Raw genomic sequence first — 27,191 nt, forward strand, 5'->3', positions numbered from 1 at the left:
GACACCGTAGTAAGCCTGCGTTGCATCCGGTTAATCCTCTTCTGAAGTCTCCTCTTTTCCGACATAAGCTTCCGGTGTTGAAGCTCGAGTGCCTCTATGAACGCCGTCGCTGTTCCTTGGTCTCTGATTGGGAGATCCCTGATCAAAGCACATGGGGCTCGGATCTGAGATCTCAAGAAGCCGCGAAGTGGAGGAGGCTGCCTGCTTGGCTCATTTGGAACATCTTCGTTTATCATTCCGATTCTGGAGAAGTCGGGCATAGATTCTGAACAGCGAAGATTGAACTCCATACCTACTGAAATGAAAAGAATGGTGAGGAGTAAAGGGAAATTGAGACAACAATTTATAGGAATGTCATATCCCTAACTAGCTGCGGATTCTATCCAAAGAATGGAGTGATTTGCGGAGAGATTTATGCCCTCGAACGGATCCTGCATTAAAAGACGCATCTCCGAGATATTCGAAAAGAAAGGAAAGTTGCGAATGTTTCCATAAATAAAAAGGGGCCGAAGCCCATTACGAGTTTTTAAAAAAAAAAGAGTGAAGAAGTTAAAAAACATTTATGGGAGAGGCTCAGGAACAGGCTCCTTCATCGCCGGTTTAGTCTTCGAAGTGGACGCCTTGTTCTTGGCATCCACTTCGGAACGATCCCGAATGCGTTTCCGACAGTTGCTGGCCTCCTCCTCCAAATCGTCTTCCTCTTCACTGTCAGATGGAACGGCGCAGACAGGGGCGTTCACGGGACCCGGGACTCCTTTAGCGCGGAGCTACATCCGAAGCATCTTCGGGATCTCAGCGACGGAGTCAAAGTTCCGCCACTCCCATTGAAAGGGATCACTCTCCAAGGCCCGTATCTTCCTCTCCACCCGAGCAATGCGAGTCTCGAGTGTTTGCCTTTTAAGGCCCAGCCGTTGCCTCTCTTCACACAAGCAACGGTGCTTGTCGACAACCTAGCATAAAGATGAATGAATAAGATGAAACAAAAAGTTTTTAAGTCAAAAACTTTAAATATTTACCTTGTCGATAAAGTCGCAAGCCTCTTTCTTCTCCTTTGAAGGAAAGTGAAAGACGGCGTGAGGGAAGAGAACGCCGGCCGGTTCAAAGCCGTCGCCAGACAAGAAGAGTGGGCTGCCGGGATCGATGGGGGCTACTGTTTCGTTTTCCATTCTCAAAATATTTCTCAAGTAAGATTCTAAAATCATGTTTAATAAAGCTTGGAGGTAGGTAAGCCTTTATTTATAATGATTTAGGGTTTGTCTTGGAACCATAAAGTCATTAATGGTAGCGTGTCCGAATGGATTAAACCATTTTTGGAAAATCGAAGAAAAGGCAGTTATTGCATTAAAAGACGAGCCGTTTTCCTTAAGAAGGGAAAGAGCAACCGTCGCATTAACTACAAAAGCCCAATAAATTTATCGAGTTGACTAAACCCGAAGTGGGGAACTCGCTTTAAGCCGAGCTCAGTTCTCGCATCCTAAAGAGAAAGGTCTGATCAACCTAAAAATCTCAAAAGCATAACCACAAGGCCACAAAAGGTTAAAAGCGGACTTTGCAAACCCGCATATAAATTTAACCAAACCCCCTTGGGTCACAACCTAGAAAGGTTTAAAAGCCTCCTCAGGCAAATATCTTGTTCAAATAATAAAGCCTCCTTAGGCAAAGACAAGTTCGAAATTAAGTCTTAAAATTAAAGGGACAATTCCCAATTTAAAGTGGACACAGCCACTACGGAGCAGCAGCCACCTCGGAATCCGGCTCAACAGTCGAAGCTTCATTCGCCTCCTTGGCAGCCGCTTGGTCAGATGAAACTCCTGATCCACTCTCCACGGTACAACCAACCTCCGGAGTGACCTCCGGTACCATAGGAACTACGGGCGGGACAACGTCTTCCGTCTCACTTAAGCCTAGGAATAATAATAATTCCAGTCAATCAAAGGTACAAGGTAATAAAAGGTAATAAATATCAGGAGCCAAGCATTACCTGCCCAGTCTAGACCTGATTCACTTATAGGAGGCGATTCAGTGAAGAATTCCTCGAAGTCCTGAGGGTTGAAGGTCGAAGTAGGAAGAACTGCCAGGCGACTCCGCTTTTCAGAAAGATTAGCCGACAGTTCGGTTCTCTCTTGCTCCTCGGAGAAATCTGTGTCATGGATTTGATCCAGCAGGATCAGGTTGCTCTCGTGCTCCTTGATGTCTGATTCCAAATCAGACCTAGCCTTCTCAGTCTGCATGAATCGGATGGCCCCTTGGATCAACTCCATCACGCGTCCCTTAACCTCTTTTCTGGCTTTTGATGCCGACCTCGCCAACTCGGAGTCACGCAATTTGGCAATCGCCTTGTACTTCGCGTTAAGCTCGATGAGTTGGTTGTTCAGGGAATCAGCGTTTGATTCGGACTCTTGAAGCCTACCCTGAACACCAGAAAACTCTTCCTGGAGCTTGAAGTTCTGGTCGTACTGACCCTGCAGCTCCCCCTTTATCTGCGCAAGCTCGGATGTTAAACTGTCGACCTTGTCCTCCAGATCGTGCTTGGAGCCGGCAGAAGAACTGAGTTCAGCCTCAAGGGCAGAGAGTTTCTTTTTCCACATATCAATCTCCTTCTCCCGTCCAATGACCAACCCTTCGTAATGTTCGATCATGTCGTTAAATTCGCTATGAGCCTGGCATTATACATGAACCCGGGATGGCGAGTCAGTTCGCAGAATGGCGTAGCAAAAAAAAAAAAAAAAAAAACGGAACTAACCCGAGATGAGTGATGCGCGTGAAGCAAATAGCGTTCACGAATCGCAGAGCGCCATTTGTCGAAGTCTGGCAAGATCGAACCCGATCGGGTCTTGAAACATCGGAAGACGCTGCCCTCTTTCTCCATAGCTGCGAAGAAAGAAGAGTTGTAAAAATCGAAATCTTAATGGAAATAGAAAAAAAACGTTGAAGACTGTATGAATCACCGAACCTGAAAGCGATTTGACTTGAGGGACAAGAGCAGGTTTTAACCTCGAGGAAGCATCTCGAGATTCAGAATCTCCCTTTTTCGGAGACGCACTCCGGGCAGTCTTTCCACTATCAGGCTGGGAAGAGGAAGACATATCAACCGGTCGTGAAGGACCCATTGGTTCAGGAGGAGGGGATGATCGAGGTGAGCGGTCAGTCCGGGCCCTTGACTTTTCCCTCCGCGGGGAAGAATCATTGCGAGAGGACTTGTCTCTCTTCCGGCGAACCAAGTTCTTAATTGGTTCGTTACTAAAATCATCTCGGGGAGGACGAGGTGAGTCACGGCGAGGAGATTGATCCCTCCGAGGAGAACGTGAGTCGCGACGATCGCGACGAGGAGTTAATCTGAAGGAAGCGACAGATCGAGCTCCCTCGGTGCTGCCATCATCAACCAGCAAGGTCCTACTGTAGTCCTTCTTGTCTATAGAAGTCGCGAGAAACTTTTTCTTCTCCACGCAAGCCTCAGCCATCGGCTTGGAAAGCAACTTACGCTTGGCCGCAAGGGCCCGAGATGACATTCCCTGAGTTGAGGGAGGAGGCGGAATTTGGTGAAGATGACCAGGTGGACTCATCCTGAGTCTGTGGTTAGCTTCTAGGAATCGTTCGAGAGTGAAAGAATTCCAAAGGGTTTCCCCTTCAAGAATTATTTTGAAGAATTCGATGAACTCTTCAGATGGGAGAGTGGAAGCGACGAAAGCTGCGAAATGAAACAACGGTGTTAGTCAATAAAGATAAAGAAACAACCGGGAAAGATACGGGCAACCTAATCACTACCGGGTTTCGCAGACCACTTCGAAGGGAGAAAATCTGCAAGATTTCCAATCGAAGCAGGAGTTTTCTTAATCAGAAACCAAGGATGATGCCAATTTTCATCCTTGTTCGGAAGATGTGAAATGATGTTCCTGTTGGCATTAGGATATGCTGAGAAATACCCCGTTTTCTTTGATGAACTTCTCACGCTTAGAAGCTCATTTAGTTCAGTAACTCCGACAACGTAACCGGCCTCTGCCGCGATTGTTATAATTCCAAGAATAGTACGGAGGAGATTGGGGGTTAATTGAGGAAGAGCGATTTCAAGAGCCGCTAGGTATAGAACTAGGGCTTCGGGAAGAGGAAAGGTCAGCCCGCAACCCTTGAAATAAATCTCGTACACACAGAAGTAACCATCGCGATGGTTTTCTGGGGATTCTGTGGGGGAAGCTATTTGTGCTTCCGCCATAATTTCCGGCGGAATCCGGCAAAGCTCTCTCAACCGCTCGAGGGATTGAAGAGTACAAGTGGACCTATAGTACGGACCGGCAATATCATCAGAGCGGGTGCACTCATCATTGCTAGAACGCCTCTCATCGAAAGACGGAGACTCGGGTCTATCGGAATCGGAAGTCATTGGGAAGAAGGAAAAATTCAAGATCCGGCGAAGAGGGGTTTTTGTGAGGAAACAAAGAGAGAGGTTCCGATTAAAGTACAAAAGTAAAAGAAGAGAGTAATGGTGAAAAGAAGTTACCTCAAGCTAATGATGAAACCGCCTCGGAAGTTGTGTGGGAAGTGGGAAGGTTTTTTCCCGTTTTAATAGTAATTAATCAATATACGGTCATAATGATGACAGATGTCACTTGGTTAAAAATGGCTAGTGCCGAAATTAAAGGAGTGATGAGATTTTCGGCGGGAAATCAGAAAGATTCTCGAGCGCAATCTTTGGCCACTTGAGCATTTAAAGTCCTCCGAATTGGAATAGCACTTCGAAGAACTTGGGGGGCTAATTGTTGGTGTCGGATCCCGCACCAGAAGTCCGAAACCAACCAAAGATTGCCACGTAGTCAAGATAATGGCCCATAAGGGATAAAGCCCATTGGACCCATGAGCCGAAGGAACGGTCGAAGTGGTTGTCACCACTTCGAAGAGTTCGAAGTGGCTGCACTGAGACACGAGTTCGGTGTGAAAGATGCGGGCAAGTCGGTTCAGGGACGCTTGGGCCAGAAAGGCGAGGCCCATGAAGATCAGAGTCAACTCAAATTCAAACGTTGAGCATTAAAGTCAAAGAATCAAAACGGACACATTTAAGAGAGAATAATTGTACTTAATTATTCATTTTAATGTCAATTCTCTATGTATAAATATAAAGGCCAATGGCCATGTAAAGGGACCTTCCTCTTAAGAGAGAAATATTATAGCAATTTTCGTAGCAATTCACAAGCTTTTTATACATTCATTTTTGTCCCTCAAGAATAATCTTTCCCACTTAATAAAATACTTGAGTGTGTGAATCCGACATCCACAGGGAGATCCATGACCCATCTACAAAACAACAATAACGATTAAACTTTTGTATAGTTTCATCAAGAGTTTTCGGAGCTACTTTGTAGGACTGTTGTATATCGCGAGTAATCTTGTCTAAATCTCTCTCAGGACAAGCTTCCTGATGCCATATAGAAAGGTCAACCAGCGCTTTCCTTATTATATCAGAAATAGACTACCTTTTGTTCTCAAAGATCAAAGCATTTCCCAACTTCCATATTCTCCAGCCAATAATGGACAAGAGATTGACATTATTGCCATGTTGCTTGTTGAGACTTAGCATCATTTGCAGGTTTTCAGAATATGAATGATTACTAAGAAAATCGCCTGGAGGAGAGGTAATGGGTGCTAAATCCCAAATTTTATTTCTGAGCTTGCACTGGAAGAGAAGGTGATTCACCATTTCAGGGAGTTCTCCACACATCTGACAAGTATTATCAACTCTCATTTTCCTTAGCTTTAGATTATCTACAACAAGTAAAACATTATGCACACTTCGTCACCAAAAATGTTTAATTTTTGGGGCCACATCAAGTTTCCAAATATCATTGAAAAGCGAATGAGAACGGTCAGTATTTGTAGATGAATCACCTTCTCTGGATTGCTTTCGGAGTAAGTAGTAGCCAGACTTGACAATGTAATTTCCATCTTTAGTATAAATCCAAGAGATACTATCCGGTGATCCTGTTAAAAAGGACCGAATAAGCTTAATTAGCGAACCATCTCCATGATCAATAATATGATCTATTAGGCCTTGATTCCATCTATTAGTGCCGGGAATGAGTAAATCCTTAACGAACTGCAAGTTAACATTATTAGTATTGACATTTTGTCTAGCAGCTCTAGGCGGAGTGGATGGAATCCATTTGTCATGCCAAATATTGATAGCCTGCCCGTTTCCAACAATCCATTTGATGCCACTAGCAATAAGTTTGTTACCTTGGAGAAATGCTGCGCGAATTCAACCGATTCAAAATCTGTAAAATACAAATTTAATACAAAAAATTAGAAAACTAGTTTTTATCGGTAATAGTTTTAAAATAAAATATATTATAAAATTATTTGTATTTTAGTATAGAAAACCACATAATATATGTACGAAAATTTATAATTTTAATATATTTAACGGAACAGATCTCCGGCTTAATTTATTTCACCCCTCTCCTTTACCAAAGCTGAATAAACCAAAATTCCTAAACCGATCTAAACCGAATTTAAACCGAATCTAAACCGAATTTAAACCGAAATCGATCTCTGCGACATCGAGCCTTTTACTGGGTTTAACAAGAGAAATGACATAAACCCTTTTCATGGCTGCTTCTGCAACCTAAAAATGGCTTCTTCAATCTCTCTTCTTCTCATCAAACGCATCTCTCACTTCCACATAAACCCTAAAAGCCGCCGACTTTTCCAACCATTTCTCACAAAATCACTCTCTACTTCTCCACAAAGCAACACTGATTCAACCCTTGAACCTAACCACAAACCTTCTTCTCTCTCTTCTCGTCTTAGCTTCGTTTTCGATCAAATTGATGCTATTGAGAAACGTCACTCTGAGAAAGACGAAACCCTTGAGCGTATTCGTGCTTGGCGTCAATCTAAACAAACCCATCAGTCAAAAATACCATCTTCTGCTCCACAACAACAAGATCCGGATCCTAAAGAAGTTGAATCCGTAGTGTCTAATGAGGAATTGGATTCTTGTGTTGTGGTCGAGTCGAGTCAGATTGATTCTGGTGAGTTGAGTAAGGAGAAGGGTGTGGTTGAGTTGGTGCATCCATGGCCGGAGTGGATGGAGTTGATGGAGAGATTGTTGAAGCAGAATTACTTTGATCATAGGAGAGAAAGAGATGATGATGAGATGGTGAATAGTTTGGGGATTGATGTGTCTAATGTTGGATTAGGTGAAGAAGAGAATCTTGGAGTTGCTTTGTTTCAGGATTTTAGAGCTGTTCAAAATGCTTGTATCAATTTCGGAAAAGACCGGTTCGATATTCTAAGGTTTGTTTCAGCTTCTGGAATCCAACAAGTTAACATTTTTATTGCTCCTATATGATTTGTATGATTCATATATTAGTTTGATCAAAGTGTGATTAAGTTTAGCCTCCCTGACTGTGCTATTGTCGGATAAGTCGTTCTCCATTACTTGTGTTTATGCTGCGTGGTGCGCTATCAAGTCGTTTGCATTTGTTTCTGTTGACATTTGAACAATTTAGTTGAATATTTTTCCTCAGGTCATTGTCGAGAAATGACATTCAAATCCTAGTGGGTCATGGATGCCCTGCAACTGATAGAAAGGTGGTCTTCTCTGGAAAACTACTGAGGAAGCGTGTCCATCTCGATGAAGGAGATGTAAGCATTATTTTAATTAAGTTATACATTTAAGAATTCATTGTGTATGAACTTGTGTGGTTCAGTAATTCTACATTTGATTTTTGCTACCTACTCTATCATTCATCTTGATGCCTAGCTATCAATGCCATTTCTATCTAGCTGGTTTTTGTTTTCTATGCTTCTCTTATACTTTGATTTTGATATGCACTAGAATGTGAGATGTTTGACACATTTGGATGAAAAGTAATGCATAGTACAACTAGGTGGAAGGAATGTCAGTTAGTAGTCTTTAGCTCATTGGTTGTGTGGGAGCTTAGGGCTTTGGAATTCGTTGGTTCTTTCTTAGGGTCTGATACTCTGGTCATTGGTTCTACATTTTAATTGTTGATTCAAATAGAGGAGATGATTTCTTTACTGTTCTTCAGAAATGAGGTTTCGCTTTTAACACATTTTCTTTTATTTGGGTAAGACTATTATCAGGTTGTGACTTTTTTGCTTTTATGTTTCATGAAGTCTTCTTTGTTAAGCCTACTGTTTTCTTCCTCTTCAGATTTCTGGTTAATTTCCTAGTTGTTTTACTATTAATAGGTTCTTCAGATGATAACATTCATTCATATATCAGGTCTGCAGTTCCTGCAGCTTGAGGAACTCATGCGAAAAGGCGTTTTTGCTGACAAACAAAGAGGATGAGGCTCGAACCATTGACCTGATGCGCATTTTGTTCACCTATGGTTTTGACCCATTGAATGATACAGTGGCCAACAAAAATCTCCTGAAGAAAAAGTCTGTTAAGACTGTGGTGCGTAAACTGCTGCATGAGATTGTCAAATTAAGCGCTGTACCAATAGATCCTAATCTTACTCCACCAGTTATCAAGAGAGCGCCCCCTAAAGTCAAGCAGCCACCGCCACCTCCTAAACGACGTGTTGGCCGTGATGACGTTGAGATGAAGAAAGGAGATTGGCTGTGCCCAAAGTAAGTCACACCTTGCTCATCTGATGACCTCATGGTTTTCTTTTTAAGCATATATCAGGGTCGTACCTTAACGAACTGTCAAATTAGATGCATAGCTTTTTAAAATAGAAGCTTAGAGTTCTAAAGCCTTTAATTCGTTCCTATCTGCTTGTTATACTAAGAAAGAGTCTTCTGAGTCCAAGGCGTTGATCATAGAATATGTCCTGGTTTCCACGCAACAACGCACATTAGTTATTGATGTAGTTAGGTGAGATCTATAAATCTTCTTCTACATGTGATCTTAGCCATCCAGACCGATTAGTTATTAGTTGTAGATGTGGTCTAATTCATTTCACATAAAGTATCAGTTTCCGTTGAAGGTAAATCCTATTAGTTTTCCAGTTTGATTATCAAATTTTGGACTTTGAGGCCTAACAAATCATAAATCTTGCAAAGAACAATAATTTCAGCAGAAGCTAGGCACATCTTTTGTTTTATATTCTAAGTTTGACATTTGTCCTGAGATGTTAATCCACTTCATTGTTATTCTTAGGTGCGATTTCATGAACTTCGCAAAGAACACGATTTGCTTACAGTGTGATGCAAAGAGGCCAAAGAGACAGCTCCTTCCAGGAGAATGGGAATGCCCTGAGTAAGTTGCTATGCTTTTGGGGAATTGTCGAATCTGAGAATAAGGATACTGATTTAAATTTTATGTCATGGAACTGATCATATTGCATGTTGTTATGACAGATGCAACTTCTTAAACTATAGGAGAAACATGGCATGTTTTCATTGTGATTGCAAGCGTCCAGCGGATGCTATCCTAGAGAACAAAACACAAGATACCCATCGCTTCACTGAAGCACAAACAGACAGGGTTGTGAAGCGGGATGATGTTTCCAATGCATGGAACTTTGATTTTGATGACGATGAATCAGATGGAGCAGAAGTTGCTGCGTTTGAATATGCGGATTCCAGTAAAAAGAATGAAAACCTTCTCCGGGAGGGTTTGAGAGATCCTGAAGAAGAATTTGGTAATCTTCCTCCAGGAGCCCGAGAAAGTTCTGAGTTTGGCAGAAGCAGAAGACCTGGAGTTGGGTTTGATGATTTTGACGATGAGGATGACATTGATAGCTATGAAATAGACGAATCTGGAGAGAGAGAGGTCCCAGTGGAAGGAGCCCGATCTTCTTTTGCTTCTGACGAGTTCTCAGAGGATGAAAAGTTTCCGGAATCAAAGGCTGGTTTTAATGCACACAGAGGAGGAAGTTCAAACCTTCACAACAGTAGGAAGAAGCATGGAAACAGTAAGGGAGGTTTCTCTAGGGATGATGAGCTCAGTTTCAGTTCAGATGATGAGGTTTCTGCCAATCCCAGATGGAAATCAAGCCATGTTGCTTCTACCCAGAGAGGTCCACCTTCGAGAAAACTTACTTTTGGGTCGGACGAAGAATTTGGGCTCGATTCTGATCTGGAGGACGATAGTCCAAGGTCCAGTTTGAGGCGTGGAGAAAGAAACAACGGTGCTAGAGGGTTCAAGGGAAAACGAAGCTCCTACTCAGCTTCAGAATCTGATGATGACATGGATGATCAAAAGTACAGAGGGTCAAGTTTCTCAGGTAATAGATCGAGAGGAAGCAGAGGAAGAATGAGAGGCGGGGGACGGGGTGGTTTCAATGATAATTTTGCCTCTGATAGCTACAGGGGATCAAGTGGCTCCTCGGCTAATAGATCAAGAGGGAGAGGAGGAAGAACAGGAAGCAGAAGGAGTAGTTTTGATAGTGACGATGAAGATTACAGAGGGTCAAGTTCCTCAGCCAGTAGATCAAGAGGGAACAGAGAAGATAGTGGCGGGTTTGGGGGAAGAATGGGAAGCAGAAGAGGCGGTTTTGATGAGTTTGATAGAAAGAGCAGCCGAGGACGCGGCTCAGGTAGTTTCAGGGGATCAAACAGAGGAGGAAGAGGAGGAGGAAACCGGCATGGGCATAGTGATGGTAAAGACACAGACGTTGGAGATTTCAGAAACAGTCGAAGAGTTATCGAGAGATAGAGATGTAAACTGATATCATCAGATATTATTTTATACTTTTATTTGTGAGAGATCCATTGTTGAATAGAATGTTATATCCAGTATCCAATTGGCTATAGTGCATTAGTTCACTCATAATATCATTTTCTGTTATTACTTTATACTTTACTATAGTACAGTAGACCACTAGATAGCTTCACGGGGAAGGCTAACCTCTTCACCGTATTAGCTCTCGCATATATTGATTCAAAGTTCCGTACGGCTACATGTCTCCCTCACACCAACCACTGCACCAGTGTTTGTGAAATATTTCGACAACTAAAACTGCCGTTTGGCCATACCAATTAGCATGGTATATTACGACACATATTCTATAAAATTAAAATTTAATAGGTTTGCATTTTTGTATTATAGAAAATATATATTTCTAAGAAAGAATATTGGAATTTTATAGGCCTATCTTTAGATGTAACGAGACAATATTATTTAGTTAAAAATTTCTAAATTACAAGATTTACGCCAAATACATGTGTTTAACATTCAATAATTTTCAAATCGAAAACAATTTAAGTGCATTCAACGCCATTTAAATCCAAATTTTAATAGAATTAAGTTCAAAGAGATAGTAAGAATCGTTGAACTAGTGTATCATGTATATTTTGAAAAATATTTTACAGAATTATTTAAAGAAACCTTCAACTATTACTAGTAATTAGTCATGATCCGGATCCAAATACCTTTAAAAAGTCGGATATCCGGATCAGGCCCAAGCCTACTAGTAATGAACAAACTTTTTCTTTTTTGTAATGAACGAATTTTTTTTTCTACCTTTGCAGCTTTCAAGAAATTACATTAGATCCAACTTGCCAACGTTATAACCATTTAAATTTTTAACCAAAAAAGTGATGAAAGTCATGAAAGAAAATCAATACATAACGTCCAATTTTGTTCTCTGCTAGAGACCAAGAGTGCCACCAACCCAAGAATTTACTGTACGGCCTTGACCAGTTTCACATACACCTCTTTATCTGTTATATTCTTGACCTAGTTTAGAGGAACATAAACCAAAAATCGAGCTTGAAAATACCACTAAGCTTGCTTTTCTAGAGATTGATGAGAACATAAGTATCAACTTACTACAACGATCCACTTTTTATCGGAGACTCTTTGGAAAGTAATCTGCTTCAATGGTTTACCAAGCCTCTGAAAAAGCATAGCTCGTGTCGACTTACTGATTAGTGAACCAATCTTTGCATTATTACCCCATCATCAGCTACTGGTGCGACAACATGTACACAATCATTGTTAACGTCTATGATTGCTGGAGACTGTATGTACTTTTTCAGTTAAATGATTATATGTATAGTTCTATCATGCAGCTGTGAAATGCTCTTGCGTACACTCATTCTGCAGAGCACAATGTATTATTAACCACATCATGATTTTACAATTCAAAAAAATTGAACCTAAGTATACATATGTCTTAGCTATGTTGATTGTTGAGTTATATAAATAAGTAAAAAAAATATAATAAACATCTTAAAGTTTATATTTAAATATTTATATTTAAATATATATATAAAGTTTATATTTAAATATTTATTTAACAAATTTTATCTATGTGTCAATATAAGTTGATGTGTCAGGTTCTAAATCTTTTAGTGGTCTAAGGTCAATTTAAAAAAAAAAAAGAATCAAACAACTTATTTTCGAATTATAAGCTAATGTGCATTATTTATTACAACTAGGTGAGTACCCGCACTACGTGCGAGTTTCTTTTTTTTACTACTTTTAAAATTATTTTATATAATATTATTTTTATCAAGTATTGTCGAATGCATAATTCATAAAATGTAAATAAAATTTATAGTTATCGAATAAAAAATACAATTTGTAGTTTTCATGAATTATCTAGCTGTATCGATGTATTTGAAAAAACCTAAGAGTTTGAACTATGAAGTTCTTTGATTCAATTTTTATATGCGTTTTTTTTATTATATGCTTTTGAAAAAAAAACATAAATATTTTTGCATATTATCAAGTTGATGTTCTTGAATAGCTTATTTTAGGTAATGTCACAAACTAATATCAGTAATAATAAGGCTAGCTTGTGAAACACCTTGGAAGTTGCTTAATCCTCTAGATAAAACTAATCTTTTTAATGACCTATAAGCTGAAATTCCAAATTACACATAGTATCTTAAATTTTCAGATTATTGTTCCCTCGAAATTCTTAGATCTATGCGGAGACAAACATAAAAGTGATAAGAATATAAACATTCATGTATGGTACATCGTTTTCATTGGTAGTTTACTCTCTCTAACATGTTGGTGAGAAGCGAAGCCATTTTTTTGTGAGGATTCTTGGTTTATAGAAAAATGTTTGTTATAGAAAGAAGGAAAGAGATCCAGAGAGATCTTATTGAATTTTTTCAATTGATAGTGGTTGCTAGAAAGTCGAAAGGATTATAGGCCACGTTAGGTTGTTAGAAGTTTTGGATCCCTAACCGTAGAAAAAAAATTGTAGACCTTGGTTTCGGAAGGTGAACGGACTTATGAGTTTTTATTTTATTCTTTTTTTTAATAACCAAATAAGTAGGACACATATCAATCATTTGTGCGCTGACGTGTCACTCTCATGGAAAGAGTTCACCTCCTTTCATATATATGATTCGATTGATTGTTCTTTCTAATGAAGTGTCATCTTCTAATAACACCAAAAAAACTAATATGGCAAACTGAAAAGATTTTGTTTTAGTTAAATTGTACTAACTAGAATTACTGCATGCATCATGTTTTTTTAGGAGACAGAATTATCACCTCTCCAGAGGTTTTGTTGGCGACAATCTCATTTCACTGGTGATTGAAATCACATGAATGATTCAACATGCAACTCCGTTCGGTATTTGTACATGTCAAGGTCTCTAGTGGCTCCATGATATTGTCCTTAATTCTCCTCCAACTTGATTTATCTTGCGTCTATTCTATCCTCAACACGATGAAACTGTAAGAAAGAGAGAGACATCATCAGAAATTCTTTGAGCCACCATATGATTCACTCTTTTTATATTTGCTTACGTATATTATTCTAAACTTTACCCTAAAAATGTTGAGATATTTATCCTTTTTGCTTCCATCTCACTCTCTACCCTAAACTTTTATAAGGCCAAAGATCTTACATTAATCTTTCAAAACATTTTTATTTTATTTTTGGTTAATTAAAATCATTTTAATTTGTTTAATTAAGATCATTTTATATTATTTTTTCGTTAATTAAGATCATCTTAATTGACAAGAAAACATTAGAAGGTCTAGATGAAGACTTGCTTTAATCGGACGGACGGCTATATAATGATGGTTCACATGCGTCTATATAGGATTGTCCACTCAAGATTTTAATCATACTGATTAGAAAATTATAAAATTACAAAAAAACATTGGAAGTCTAGAGAGTTAGATCGATATCTTTTAGAGATCGATTGTGCACCTTAGGTTTCAGTCGATCCTTCATGTAGATCGATCAGCTCTATGTTCTTGAATACGTCCGTAAGAAATTCATCAACAACTACTCAGAGCACAACCCCTGCACTTTTGAATTAGGATTTGCGAATTGTTATTCATCAATGGGAAACAAGCTTGTTCCGGTTGTTGATCCACCTTCAGGATTTGATTTACCTTTCGAGATCTTGTTCAAAGTTAATGCTTTGGTGCAAAATGCATGTGTCCCCGGGCCAGCTCTTGTTCCGAAATTCTATGAGCTGGTTGCAACACATGAAAGAAACTTCATAGATGAAGCTCTTGCAAAACTTCGTTGTCTTAATGAATGTTGCTATACACTTGCTTCTTGGCTCAAACAAGAATACACTGATTGGGGAAAGAAAACACAGCCTCCACGGTCTAAGGAATCCCTGGAAGGTGTTGTTGTTTATATTCATCAAGTGAAAGTTACGCCAACAAGGGTTTATTTCTGTGGATAAAATGGGCAACACTTAAATACAAGACTTTCTCTCGACTTCAGCCACTTTGCTTCCCCTTCTTCATTTGATCCTGTCTCACTCTTCTTCATTTAGTCCTCAACTTCCTTTGCATACAAGCAATAGGCACCTGTAGTCTATCAGATCTCCACCAACGCAAATTCTGAGATTTCAAATTCTTTTCCAAAATTAAACAAATTACACAAAGAATGTAACAAACCTCAAGGAAACGTAAACCTCAATTTCATAGCTTAACAATATTTTCTCATAAACCTAAAAACCCATTAGTTTTCAGAAAATCCTAATTTTGAAACAACATCAAATTACCCTAATTCAACACAATCTACAAATGAAATCAAAGAGATGCGTACCTAGGACAAAAGATTGGAGCATAGTTGAACCAAACTCCCCAGTTTTGTGAAGTCTCCGATTTGCTTCCGATGATTTGCTTTCGATGGTATCGCCGATGGTCACCAACGTCGGTGGAATGATGAGAACAACTGATGATAGACGGAATTTCGACTCATATTTCTTCTCAGTTCAACAGATCCACCGAAATCTCCACCAAAATCGAAGAGATTTCGCATCTCCTCATTTTTGTCGCCAAAGATAGATCGATCGAGAGAGATGAAAACGTCAGGAAGAAAAACATGGGTCAATAATTTTTTTTTGGTTTTGTTTTTCTTTCCTCCACTCACATAGCGACACGTGTGCACTTCTTAACTTAACAAAAACATCTATACTAGTATTTTTGCAACACTTTGGTGACGGGTGGGTAAAAATGCTTCCGAATATATCGGATACCCGACCCGTTTTTAAAATTCCTTCACAAAAAATTTGTTGGGTTGGGTTATATTTAACCCAACTCATACACCGGATATTCCATATTTAATAATTTAGATATTTAGAAGATTTGATTAAGATTTATAATTATGATTCTCCTATCATCTTTGTTTGATTTGTTTTTAACTGTTTTGAATAATCATATAATACATAAAGTAAAAAAAAAAATCAATTTTTTTTCTGCATATACTGTGATTCGAAATTTTAAAAACGGACATATATTATCCAATTGACGAAAATGTATGTTCAACGTTCTACATCGATTAAAATATTTAGACAATCATTCAGAATCATATCATAAATAAGAACATTAATAAAATAAATGAGTTTTTTTGCCGGACGGGTTTGGCGGGACGGGTTTTTGAATCAACAATAATAAGAAGATTCAAATATCATTAATCCGCCGCTTCAATACAGATTAAATCCTTTTTTTTAATACCACAAATATTAGAAATATTAAATCAGTCTTATTTAGAAAAGATTGTATAAAACCAAAATTTGTCCCGTGGTATAATGTCCCGTGGTCTTAGAGGATGATATGATTTGTAAACTTTTATATATAATAAATAATCATTAACTTTTAAAATAAAAACAAATCACAGGACAAGTTAAGAAATTACGGAACAGGTTATATTTCGGAAAGAATTTATATGGCGGACGAATTTGAATCAATATTTATATACCGCTTTAATACGGGTTAAATCCTCCGTTTATTAATAATTGTCTCGTGGACTCGTAGTATACCGTTACTTAATAACAGTTATAAACTATAATATAAATAAATATGTTATAAGGAGATACAATTTACAAAATATTTTCTTACTAACTTTAAAATTAAATCATCCCGCGGTGTACCGCGGGTTAAAATCTAGTCTTAATTAAGATACATATCTTCCCAAATATTTGTTGGTTTATTAATTATAATTGCTTTTAATGCTAAGATTTTGCTAAGATACTTAAAATTGTCACCGTTGGAGCTGCTCTAACTAGAATTACTTCCTGCAAAATGTTTCATTTAGGATACAGAACTCATCATCACCTCTTAAGAGGTTTTGTTGGTAACAATCTCATTTTCGTACGTCCCTGGTGATCGAAATCACGTGAATGATTCAACATGCAACTCCGTTCGGTATTTGTACATGTCAAAATCTCTAGTGGCTCCATGATATTGTCCTTAATTCACCTCCAACTTGTTTTATCTTTCTTCTATTTTATCCTCGGCATGATGAAGCTATCCTAACTCCAAAGATCTTACATTAATCTTTCAAAACATTTTTCTTTTATATTTTGGTTAATTGAGATCATTTTAATTGACAAAAAAAAACATTGGGAGGTCTAGATAAAGACTTGCTTTAATCGGACGGGCGGCTATATAATGATGGTGCACATGCGTCTATATTGGATTGTCCACTCAAGATTTTAATCATTCTGATTAGAAAATTACAAAATTACAATAAAAAACATTGGAAGGTCTTGAGAGTTAGATCGATATCTTTTAGAGATCGATTGTGCACCATAGGGTTCGGTAGATCCTTCATGTAGATCGATCCATTAACTCCAGCTCTTTGAAATTATGTTGACATTAGCTCCAAAATCACATAAACATTCGACGAACTCAATGCTCGTGATGATACAAGATACGAAAAAACGTCTAACTTTCGAATTCTTTTGCGTGAAACTTTTTGTGATCTTCTCCTACACTGATCATTTTTCTTTTGTCATCTCCAAAGTGTGGTACGAAAGTTTTTGTTGTTGTGTACCTTAAGGTGTAGAGAGTCATGAAGCGCAGTTTCTCTGATTATTGTGGATCGATATTGTGTTGAAATATCCTTTTGGAGTCTCTTCAAGTTTTCCTCGCATTACACATGCTTTGCGTTTAACAGAGTCTGTAGTTTGAGCAACTTTTATTTTCAGCTTCTTAACATGGATAGAAAGACCTTCTGTTTAGGTCTTCATACATGCTAACCACCTTGATGTTGATTTATTTAAATAATTTTGATGATTAGAGAGAAGTTTATGCATCATCATCTCAATTTTGTGTTAGCTGAGGCTTGAAAGGGTGCTTTGTAATTATTGAATGAAGCTGTTGTTGGAAATCTCCCCCGTTGTTGTAAGGAGTGTTCTAGAATTGGTTTTGGAACAATTTGTTCTGCTGAGGATATGTTTGATCTTAAGGGTTTTCCACGTTTGGGTTTCTATAAGAGATCGGTTGGAGTTATTCCTAAAGTTATTGTTGAAATTGTTGTTGTATCCTCTGTTTAGGCTCCAACGTTACTTCTTCTTGATCGTCGCATGCATGCGTCGAAATCAAAATGTTGATCAGCGTTTGGATTTTGGTAGGGATCGATAGATATTTTTATGGGATTGATCGAATTTGGTCCTGTAGTTTCGAGAACATTCACTGATCGTTGTTAGTTCTTCATAATTTCATTCATCAAATTCTTAAATTCGCTTAGTTGCTTAGAATAAGAGTCACTGGTTCTTGTAGAAATCATGGAAAATGTTTCCATTGCTCACAGCTAGATTATTGATCAAGGCTCGTCCTTCGGAATGGTCTTGGTGGTGAAGTCTTCGTTTTTTCATGTATCAATCAAGTGGTACTCTGGGTATAGTCCTCTATAGAAGTTACTTAGGAGGTTACCATCAATCGTGTTCATAATCTTATCAAACTGATTAGCAAGAGTGTGCAAAGGCCAATTCTATCATGTAGGCTTCATCTCCGAGTTCCTACATCAGACGTCTTAAATCGTTAGATACACATTATAATGCTAAGTGTAAACCGAATATTTTTTTCCCAAGTAACCATTAAAACGACGATAAATAAATAATAAATAATTTATTTATATCATATTGTTAGATGCTGAAATGATGTTGACTTAATGTGTTCTATATTTCTAACTTTCTTTTATATGTATTTCAAGTAATCTTTGGAAACTAGGGGGGGGGTGTATTGAAACAATAATTTTGTATGATTTGGTAGAATTTCTATATTTTAGGTTTTTGTGTGATTTTAGTAAGTTTTAAAGATATTTTGGTTGATTTGTTAGATTTTTTATTTAAATGATTGGTGTTTAGGTGAGATTTGAGGGAGGGTTTATGAAAGACTTTCAGTGATTTTGGGTGATTTTTTAAAACAAAAACGAGAGGAAAATCTGGGTTTGTTCCCCTTTCTTACATCAACAAAGTTGTGACCGATCAAACTCTTTTTTCTCTGATCTTGTTTGATATATGTTTCCAAATGTTGGAAAGATTTTGATGTGTTGAAAGATTATTCATTTGTCTTCGTAAACAGATTAATTAAGCTACGTGTCTTTTATTGTACCTACGTCTTACCAAATCCAAAATGTGCACCAAAGTAAAAATGCAACTAGAAAAACAGCCATGAATCACTGTGAACTGCGACCAAAGATACCCGAACATTTTATTGATATGAAGATAAAGCTTTGAACCGAAACAAAACTAGAAAGGCTCCTCAAAACATTTAAGTGAGATCTGGAATAACGGAAACAATAAACCCAATCACTTTGTTACATAGAAATCTAGAAGCCATTGATGAGCGAACAAATTCATGAACGAAAAATTGTGAATGAATATGATCCTCGTAAAATCAAAGCGGAACGTACAATCTCATCAACTTCTCCTTCCACCAGCGTCTCCTATCGTGACGAGAAGAAAGAAGAAGAAGAAGAAGCAGTAGCAGTAGCAGCAGAATCTGTCAAGGTAGAAGTTCTTTTATTCCTCTCTTCCTCACAGATCAGTCTGAAGCTGGAATCTACCGACATGACAAGAGGTCGTTATTCCTAACCATGGCACAATACAATTCTCCGTGGTAACATTGCCCACATAGTATCATCTTACCAGTTTCTCCCATCACCATTCCACTTTTACACACAACACAATCCATAAGACCATAACCATCTCTCCCTCCGAAGAACTTTCCTCGAAAGACTCCAAAGCTTCTATGGCCGATTTTGCGGCCAGTGGTGCGCCTCTCCTTCCACCACCGTCTTCTTCTGCAAAGTTTTGAAGCAAAGCTTCGTATCGGCTGCATCGTCGATGTAATCAGCCAGATTTCCTCTATATCGATCTAATTCCATTCAGAACTCAATCGAATTGTCTTCAATTTCCATTAAAATCTCAGGCCTCAGCCCAATTGAGAATTCTGTTTCGACCGGTTCTCGATTGCGTCGTCGTAAGAGGGAATCGATTTCTCCTCAGATCATCCTCTTCCTCTTCTTCTTCGTTGACGGTTTAATTCTATTCGTCCTCCTCTTCTTCATCTCCTTGAAGAACAAAGACGAGATGATGATTTGAATATTTTGTGATTTTTTTTTTATGAAATCCACCCAAATAACACCTCTAAAGGTGTGATTTGTTCATGGTTATTTTTCAAGTGAAAAGCTATCCAAAGTCTCCCAAAATCAATGTTCAGTAACGTTTTCATTTTTCTTTGTTATGTTTCAATAACACTAGATTTGATAGGAGTTTTTTAAATCTTGGATTGAATAACAAGTGATTATGGGTTATTTTGAATGATTTTACATAAATATCAAGTTCAATAACATGAGATTTGGGAAGATATTTAAAAACCACATGTTGAATAACAGGTGACTTTAAGAAAAAACCAAAATCTTCTAAAATCATCATTCCTATACACCCCCCTAGATGTTAGAGAAGAGAATAGGATTTGACGATCGGTCCTGCTCCTGTGGGCTGTGACTTCTCTTTCCCACGTCCGTAAGCATCCATAACGATCATTGACTCTTCCCCGTTAACTCCAAACGTCTAAAAACCTGAAAATATGATAAGAAATATGAAAACACCGAAAACCCATCTTATTCTTATCGAAAAGACTCAAGATACGAATACAAAACATAGTTATAAAACCGATAAAAACATGATATATATATATATATATATATATATTTTTAAAACATGATATATTACTTTCCCGAAAATGTGTTTTTGCAAATGTGTAAATATTTAATGTATATTAAAATGATATAATCATTGAAAACTATAGGTCGATAAATTTATATATCTTTATTTATTTTATATTTTTCCAAGTGATTTGTTCTTCCTCTTTCGTGCTTCTTACTTTGTTCTCTCTGGAAGACTTAGTGTTGAAACTTGAAAGAGTGTTGATAACTTTGCAGGTACTAAAGATGATAACAAAGAAGATTTACCGGAGAAGAAGTTACTCATGGACAAGATTCAAAACACGAGTGAATTAGGAGTAATGATAATCACTTGTTGGATCAAAGAAGAACCACCCAAGAAGATGGTAAGCATACCATAAAAAAGAGACACCGGATCAAAAACGAAGAGTAATCCTATCTTTCTTGCTCACATCATAATGCTAGTTAGATATCACTAGAATTACACTAATCTAAGAACTTCTTAAGCTACCATTATTAGAAACTAATGATAATTATAGTCAGCTATTACGTATCTCTATAAGTAAAATTTTCAAGACTAACATATTTCTTAACTAATATATTTCAATCAATACTTTAATTATAGAAAAATAAAAATTATGTATTCAAGTGGAAATGGCGCTCTGTGAATCGCCACTCCTTAGATGAAATCAGATCTTGGCCCAAATTTTTTTTTGCAAATTTTTAAATATTTAGTGTATCTTAAAAAGTTAAAATGATATAATCATTGACGTATATATCTTTATTTATTTTATTTTTTCTCCAAGTGATTTTTTTCCTCCTTTTGTGTGCTTCTATTACTTTGTTCTCTCTCGAAGACTTTAGTGTTGAAAGAGCGGCCAAGTGATCTCTCTCTGTCTTTCTCCACAAAGAACCGAAACTTGTTGGGTCTTTCATTGCCTCACTAGGAGAAATCTCACTGCCAATGCAAAGCTGAAACATTTCTTTCAGGTTTACCAAAATCTCTCTTGCTCCTTCCTTCTCCTCTCAGTGCCAGTTTTTGGTAATACACGTTTCATCAAAACGTTACTGTTAGTTAATGCATAGCAAATCGAGTCGAAAACAATCGGAGATAGATGCAGAAATCGTTCTTTTACATGAAAGTATCAATCTTTATTTATAGAATTTGTGTTTTCACGCTTAAAGGTTTCAACTTTATCCGACTCGTCTTGTTTCGTGTTTATCCCTTGACATGGGTTTATCTATAGCGTTGAGAAATTACATGTCTTTGGATCGATGCCTTTGAACAGGTCTCGTTGTGACCCTTGTCTTCTTTCATAAGCATGTTCTTGATTCTGGGTTTTGGCTTTGAAAAAGATTCGATTTTTATCACTTTGGATCACTTCTATGTGGGTCTTGTGCAATTTCTTCTTTGCTTTCAATCTCAAGTAGTTAAGTGCTTAGTCATGGTTTGATTTTAGTCAAGTGTTTGATCTTCAATGTATCTTTGCTTATATGTTCTATGTGATCCTCTAGTTGTCTATCTTTGCGAGGTAATTATAATCAATCATGTGTCTAGTGTTCTTATTTGGTCTCAGATGAGTCTTTCTCTTGTATGGTACCATGATCTTTGACTCTCTTAGCATTTTGTTCTCTGTTCTGTTACTTAAGTATGTTCTTGAATGTTTTGTATAACAATGAAATGTTGTCAATTGAATCATACAGTTTTATTTATGCAGATAGTTCTTATTAATGGATGAGGAAAGCAATCCTATGGAAGATTCTTGTGATGAAGAATTTGTCTGCGGAGATCCGAAAGTTGATGTTCGTGTTGGAGATGAATATCAGGTTGAGATACCTCCTATGATCTCTGAATCCCAACGTGCAGCGCTTCTTTTGAATCCTCTGGACTCTGATTCCTCTTGTTCCTTTGCTGTGGGACTACCTGTCGAAGTAATGTGGATAGACACCAAATGTAGAGATAGAGATGGACTTGGAAGTGATAACATCGACATGAACGAATCTCTCAAATCACTTAAAACAAAAAGAAGCCGCAGAGGTGGGAGTGACGGGAACCCGGGATCAAAGCAACATATGAATCTTGAAGTTGTGCCTGGGAAATCATCCAGTTCTTGGGAAGATTTGGAAGTAGATGGATTTGTTCTTGGGCTGTATACATTTGGGAAGAACTTTGCTCAGGTGCAGAAGTTGTTAGAGAGCAAAGAAACAGGAGATATACTTTTGTTTTACTACGGAAAGTTTTACGAATCTGCTAAATACAAAATTTGGTCTAATTCTCTTAAGAAGCGGAGCAGGAGATGCATACAAGGGAAGAAGCTCTATTCAGATTGGAGGCTACAGTTGTTGTTGTCCCGTTTAATTCGCAACATTCCCGATGAACTGAAAGAACAGAAGCTTGTGGATGTGAGTCTTTCTTTTTCGCATTCTTACACTGAAAATATCTTCAAGTGTAAAATATGCTTTAGCAGGTTTTTGTTTTTGACCATTAATAGGTCTCAAAGTCATTTGCTGAAGGGAAGAAGTCTCTGGAGGAATACATCAACGCGGTTAAGGAACTAGTGGGTCTCCGGTATCTTTTAGAGGCTGTAGCAATTGGTAAAGATAAGGAAGATCTGACAGTCCTCACAATAGAACCCGAAAATGCAAAACAATGGTTTACAGTTTCTTCTGCGGTTCCTGCTGGTTTAGGGGAATACAGTTCACTCACAGTTGAAGGTATAATCGAAAAATTGACTGGTTGTTCCCGTCTGATAAAAGGTCGTTACAATGATATCTTCTGGGACGCTGTATGGCCGCGTTTGCTACATAGGGGGTGGCGTTCTGAGCAGCCAAAGGACCGAAGTTACATCAAGTCTAAAGACCACATTGTCTTCCTCGTCCCTGGGGTAAAGAAGTTTTCAAGACGGAAACTTGTGAAACATGATCATTACTTTGATTCTATCAGTGACATTCTCAAAAAGGTTGTTTCTGAGCCTGAGCTTCTTGAGGAGACAGCAGAGATCAGAGCTCCTGATGGAATCATCCAAGAGAACACTTGCAACCAATCAAAACAGGAGAAACACTGTTACCTGAGGTCTCCAAACTCTTCTTCTACTCATATGAAGTTCACTGTTGTGGACACTAGTCGTTTGGCTTCAGGAGGAAATTTGTTCAAATGCCGGGAGTTGAGGATTCCAAATCCAGAATATCTAGCTTCTCAATCGATGGCTTGTCGAGGGGATAACAATTCTTCTGTGGAAAGATTCCAAACAATGCCGTTGGAAGTACACAAGCGTAAGTGGGAAAGGCCGCGAAAGATGAAACAGGTGGATGAACCGATGAAATTCATGATTCTGGATACAAGTGTGGAGCAAGGTGGGCATTCATCCGGGATAAGAAGACGGAGACATTTGCCGGGTGATGAGAATCCGTGCAAGATCCGTAAATGCATACCCAAAGAGGCATTTGGTGAATCATCACAGCACCAATCTCGCAGTAATAAAGGTGTGAAGGGCAAGCATCCTATGGGGACTGATTCTGGTCTAGGGGAGGAGACTTTGGAGAATGTCCAACAAGGTCGGTCAAAGAAGATCAAGCAGAGGTATTCCCGAATATCAGAATCTAATAACCATCATTCGGTTCCCTTGCCAAAACGTAGGCGGCTCAGTACTTGTGTAAGGAAAGATATAAAACGTTCTGGTGAAAGTTCAGTGTTGAAGCCACCTGCATTACATGTTGATTCTATGAACCTCAAGACTGACCAGTTAGAAGAAACTGAAAATATTGAGATTCAAGAAGAGCCAGAAAGTGAACCAAATGGCTTTTGTCCCATTTCGGAAACAGTCCATGAACTAAGTTCACCAGCACAACAAAAAGAACCAAATGGGTTATGTTCAAAGGACCAAGGAGGTCTGCATGAACTCAGTTCATCAGAACAACAACAAGACGAATCAAATCGGTTGGGTTTAGACAAAAAATGCTCTTCCAAGGATCTTGAAACTGCCCAAAAACAAGAGCAACCGATTCAGTTGCCTCCCAAAAACAAGAATTCTCCATCCACTGATCATGGAACTACTCAAGAACGTGCATCATTAGAACAACAAGAAGAAGAGCATAACCAACAGACCGACACAGACATTCCAAGAAGACAAAGCACAAGAAAGCGGCCATTGACTACTCGTGCTCTGGAAGCTCTAGAATCGGGCTTTTTTACACCAAAAAGCATGAAAACTACTACATCTAAACCGAGAAAACGCAAACGGTCTGCAAATATCAAGCATTCAGCCAATGCGAGTAACAAAACTCCACGCGAGTCAGACAATGGATATCTTGTAAAGGAAGCGACAACAAATAAACCGCTGGACCTGGACCAAATAAAGGATTCTGAACCAAGCTTTCTTGTGGATAAAGTAACGACGACAAGTAAGCATGTGGAACAAATAGAGGATTCGAAGAAGGTGACTACCGAGTTCCCTAAACTTCCTCCTATTGTTTTGAAACTTCCCTTTAAGCGTGGCTAAAGATGCGGTGAATACTGAAGTCTGAATCATTTTTTGGGGCTCACTGATGAAATGTGTACAGAAGAAGCAGAGAGCTCTTTAGACAGATTTTTTCTTTTCTTTTTTGTTTCCCTGGTATTATCTGCTACATATTACATATCCATGGGTAATCTCTTATTCTTTTGAATTTGTTTATCTTAACTTATATCTTAATCAAAATCTGCCAGAAACCGCATTAGATACAATTTACACAGAAAACATAAACATGTAGATACAATTTTCATAGAGAAGATATGCCGTATGGTATTAGCCTTGAAGTTCATGCATGGAATGGAGAACAAAGCTTTGATCTACATAGTTTCTCGTGTTTCTTGAACTTTGTTCCCTTCTTTCATTGGTCTTTCTACATCATTGAATGTTGAAACTATGTCTTCGTAAAGATGTATGTATGGCAGATGAATGAGAATAGTGAATGCTCGATCGTCAAAAGCAAATAAATACTCACAAAGTTCGAAGAGCCAAACTAACAAAGAGAAAAACTCTTTGATCATTGCATTCATATCCGTTTATAAACCATATATATGCATGGTGAAAGTAGCAAATGCATGTAGACACGATGGATGTTTCACAAACTTTATACTGTGGTCATTACAATAATAAACAGCAAATACTTCTGGTCGGAGAAGGAGACTTCTCCTTTTCTCTTTGTCTAGCCAGAGCCTTTGGTTCGTCTACTAACATCACTGCAACTTCTCTTGATACTCGAGGTAGACATATATATCATTTGTAATATCAACGTTTCGATATGATCTGATTTATAAATAAACCATTTTATGTTGGAACTTATTTTGATTAGTTGCGCCGGACTACTTTTTCGGGTAACTTTCAAAGTTGAAGTTCGTTTGAATGAGAAATGGAGGTCCGAAGTGGCTAGCTTGGATAGCTTGAAATTTGACTAAAGGATCAAATGTCGCACTTCGGAAGTTAAAGGAGAAATCCAAACCAGGCATGTGTGCCGAGCCGTGTTGTATCGTGTCGAGCCGGACCAGGTTTGAGATTTTGAGATTTGGAAAATGGGCTTATAACCCAAATGATAATTGTTAATTACCCAAATGTGTAAGTTGATTAAGTCAACAATTATCTCCTTTAATGTAAATTATAAATTGTGTAACAACAAAAATTAATTCACAACAATTAAAGGTGATGGAGTCAATGGCATTGATGTTGAGAATTCATTCTCATAACAATAACATTTTCACCTTTATTGCTCCATTATGGTGTTGAGAGCTTGGACTATAAAACCAAGGCTTCATCTCTCCATTTTTATCTCATGTAAATATGGATCAAAAATATCACAATCTCCTTCTTCTTCTCTTCTCTAGTTATCGAGTCTGAGAGTACACACATTACTAGAGTTCGTTAGGCTTCTGATTTTGAGTGTTGCAAATCAGAAGATGGTGCGGTTGTATCCTGGGATTCTGATTGCGTCAAGCCGTCATACTACGGGCAATTAAAGAATTAAGGAAAAAGTGTCTCGCCTCCGCACAAACCGTTCTTTGTTTAACAAATATTGGTTTCGGTTGTTGTAATTTATTTTTGGTTTTATCATTATCTATTGCAATTATTTAGTTTTGCCATATCGTAGAAATCGTGGTCTTACATTTTATATGGTTGAGACCATAGTTAAGTTTTTTGTTTGTGTTTGTATTTTCCCTTCTATATATGATGAATATAATACTATAACTTGGTTACTTGTTGTAGATGAGTTAGGGCTGAAGTACAAGGATGCTAAGAATAATGTAGAAGAGTTGGAGAGACTTGGATGCACTGTGGTTCACGGTGTTAATGTGCACTCCATGAACACAGATTATCGGGTCGTCAGATCGGATCTATATGATAGAATCATCATTAATTTTCCTCATGCAGGGTTTCATTTTGGGTACGAGCGTGAGATCTACACCATAATGTATGTAAATCTTTTTTTTGTGGTAAGTACATTTATATAGTTTTGGTGTATTAAACAAAATGTTTGTGTATACGTGTGAGTGAGGACACAGGCAACACCAAGAAGTGGTGAGAGGATTTTTGAGGAGTGGTAAAGAGATGGTTAAAGACTTCACTGGAGATATTCATGTTACTCATAAGACGGCATATCCATTTGCTAGTTGGAATATAAAAGACTTGGGTTCCGAAATTGGTTTGTTTAACAGAAAAATGGAGTTTGAACCGTTGCAATATCCGGGCTACTCCAACAAGAGAGGAAGTGGAAGTGACTATGACTCAAGCTTCCCTGTTGGAGAATTTTCTACTTTCATGTTTAGGAAACAGTGGTTTTCGTGTTGAATCGAATAAACATGTTTAGGAGTGCTCATATGAAACCATTCATTTTGTT

At 38.0% G+C, this 27,191-nt stretch overlaps 4 protein-coding genes, 1 long non-coding RNA gene and 1 pseudogene across 6 annotated transcripts; 3 read left to right on the forward strand and 3 right to left on the reverse strand.

Moving 5' to 3' along the window:
- Window positions 1–1,725: 1,725 nt before the first annotated feature.
- On the reverse strand, window positions 1,726–4,378 carry LOC110224889 (meiosis-specific protein ASY2-like). Its single transcript, XM_021012618.1, has 5 exons — window positions 3,766–4,378; window positions 2,954–3,688; window positions 2,744–2,904; window positions 1,982–2,660; window positions 1,726–1,904 (listed from the first exon to the last, which is right to left on the reverse strand). The coding sequence occupies exons 1-5, from the start codon at window positions 4,376–4,378 to the stop codon at window positions 1,726–1,728; spliced, it is 2,367 nt and encodes a 788-aa protein (XP_020868277.1).
- Window positions 4,379–6,547: 2,169 nt separating this feature from the next.
- Window positions 6,548–10,765, forward strand: LOC9330684. The gene is made up of 5 exons (XM_021012617.1): window positions 6,548–7,287; window positions 7,521–7,638; window positions 8,243–8,595; window positions 9,128–9,226; window positions 9,328–10,765. Exons 1-5 carry the CDS (start codon window positions 6,620–6,622, stop codon window positions 10,625–10,627), a joined length of 2,538 nt encoding a protein of 845 aa, XP_020868276.1. The 5' UTR covers window positions 6,548–6,619; the 3' UTR covers window positions 10,628–10,765.
- A 2,108-nt stretch (window positions 10,766–12,873) lies between these two features.
- On the reverse strand, window positions 12,874–15,241 carry LOC110224906. Its single transcript, XR_002329368.1, has 3 exons — window positions 14,952–15,241; window positions 14,094–14,743; window positions 12,874–13,610 (listed from the first exon to the last, which is right to left on the reverse strand). It is a non-coding gene; the product is annotated as an uncharacterized LOC110224906 (long non-coding RNA).
- A 3,579-nt stretch (window positions 15,242–18,820) lies between these two features.
- Window positions 18,821–20,172, reverse strand: LOC110224492 (annotated as a pseudogene).
- A 966-nt stretch (window positions 20,173–21,138) lies between these two features.
- Window positions 21,139–25,000, forward strand: LOC9328003. Of its 2 annotated transcripts, none has more exons than XM_021012615.1 (3): window positions 21,139–21,311; window positions 22,040–22,724; window positions 22,814–25,000. In XM_021012615.1, the coding sequence occupies exons 2-3, from the start codon at window positions 22,053–22,055 to the stop codon at window positions 24,818–24,820; spliced, it is 2,679 nt and encodes an 892-aa protein (XP_020868274.1). In that variant the 5' UTR covers window positions 21,139–21,311; window positions 22,040–22,052; the 3' UTR covers window positions 24,821–25,000. The 2 variants fall into 2 exon arrangements, with proteins under 2 accessions (XP_020868274.1, XP_020868275.1); XM_021012616.1 differs by lacking the exon at window positions 21,139–21,311 and adding an exon at window positions 21,415–21,709.
- Window positions 25,001–25,415: 415 nt separating this feature from the next.
- Window positions 25,416–27,171, forward strand: LOC110224493 (uncharacterized protein At4g26485-like). The gene is made up of 3 exons (XM_021010588.1): window positions 25,416–25,566; window positions 26,561–26,719; window positions 26,862–27,171. The coding sequence occupies exons 1-3, from the start codon at window positions 25,416–25,418 to the stop codon at window positions 27,140–27,142; spliced, it is 591 nt and encodes a 196-aa protein (XP_020866247.1). The 3' UTR covers window positions 27,143–27,171.
- The last annotated feature ends 20 nt before the right edge of the window (window positions 27,172–27,191 follow it).

Source organism: Arabidopsis lyrata, assembly GCF_000004255.2.
Source record: "Arabidopsis lyrata subsp. lyrata unplaced genomic scaffold ARALYscaffold_1, whole genome shotgun sequence".
Classification (NCBI taxonomy): Eukaryota; Viridiplantae; Streptophyta; class Magnoliopsida; order Brassicales; family Brassicaceae; genus Arabidopsis; species Arabidopsis lyrata.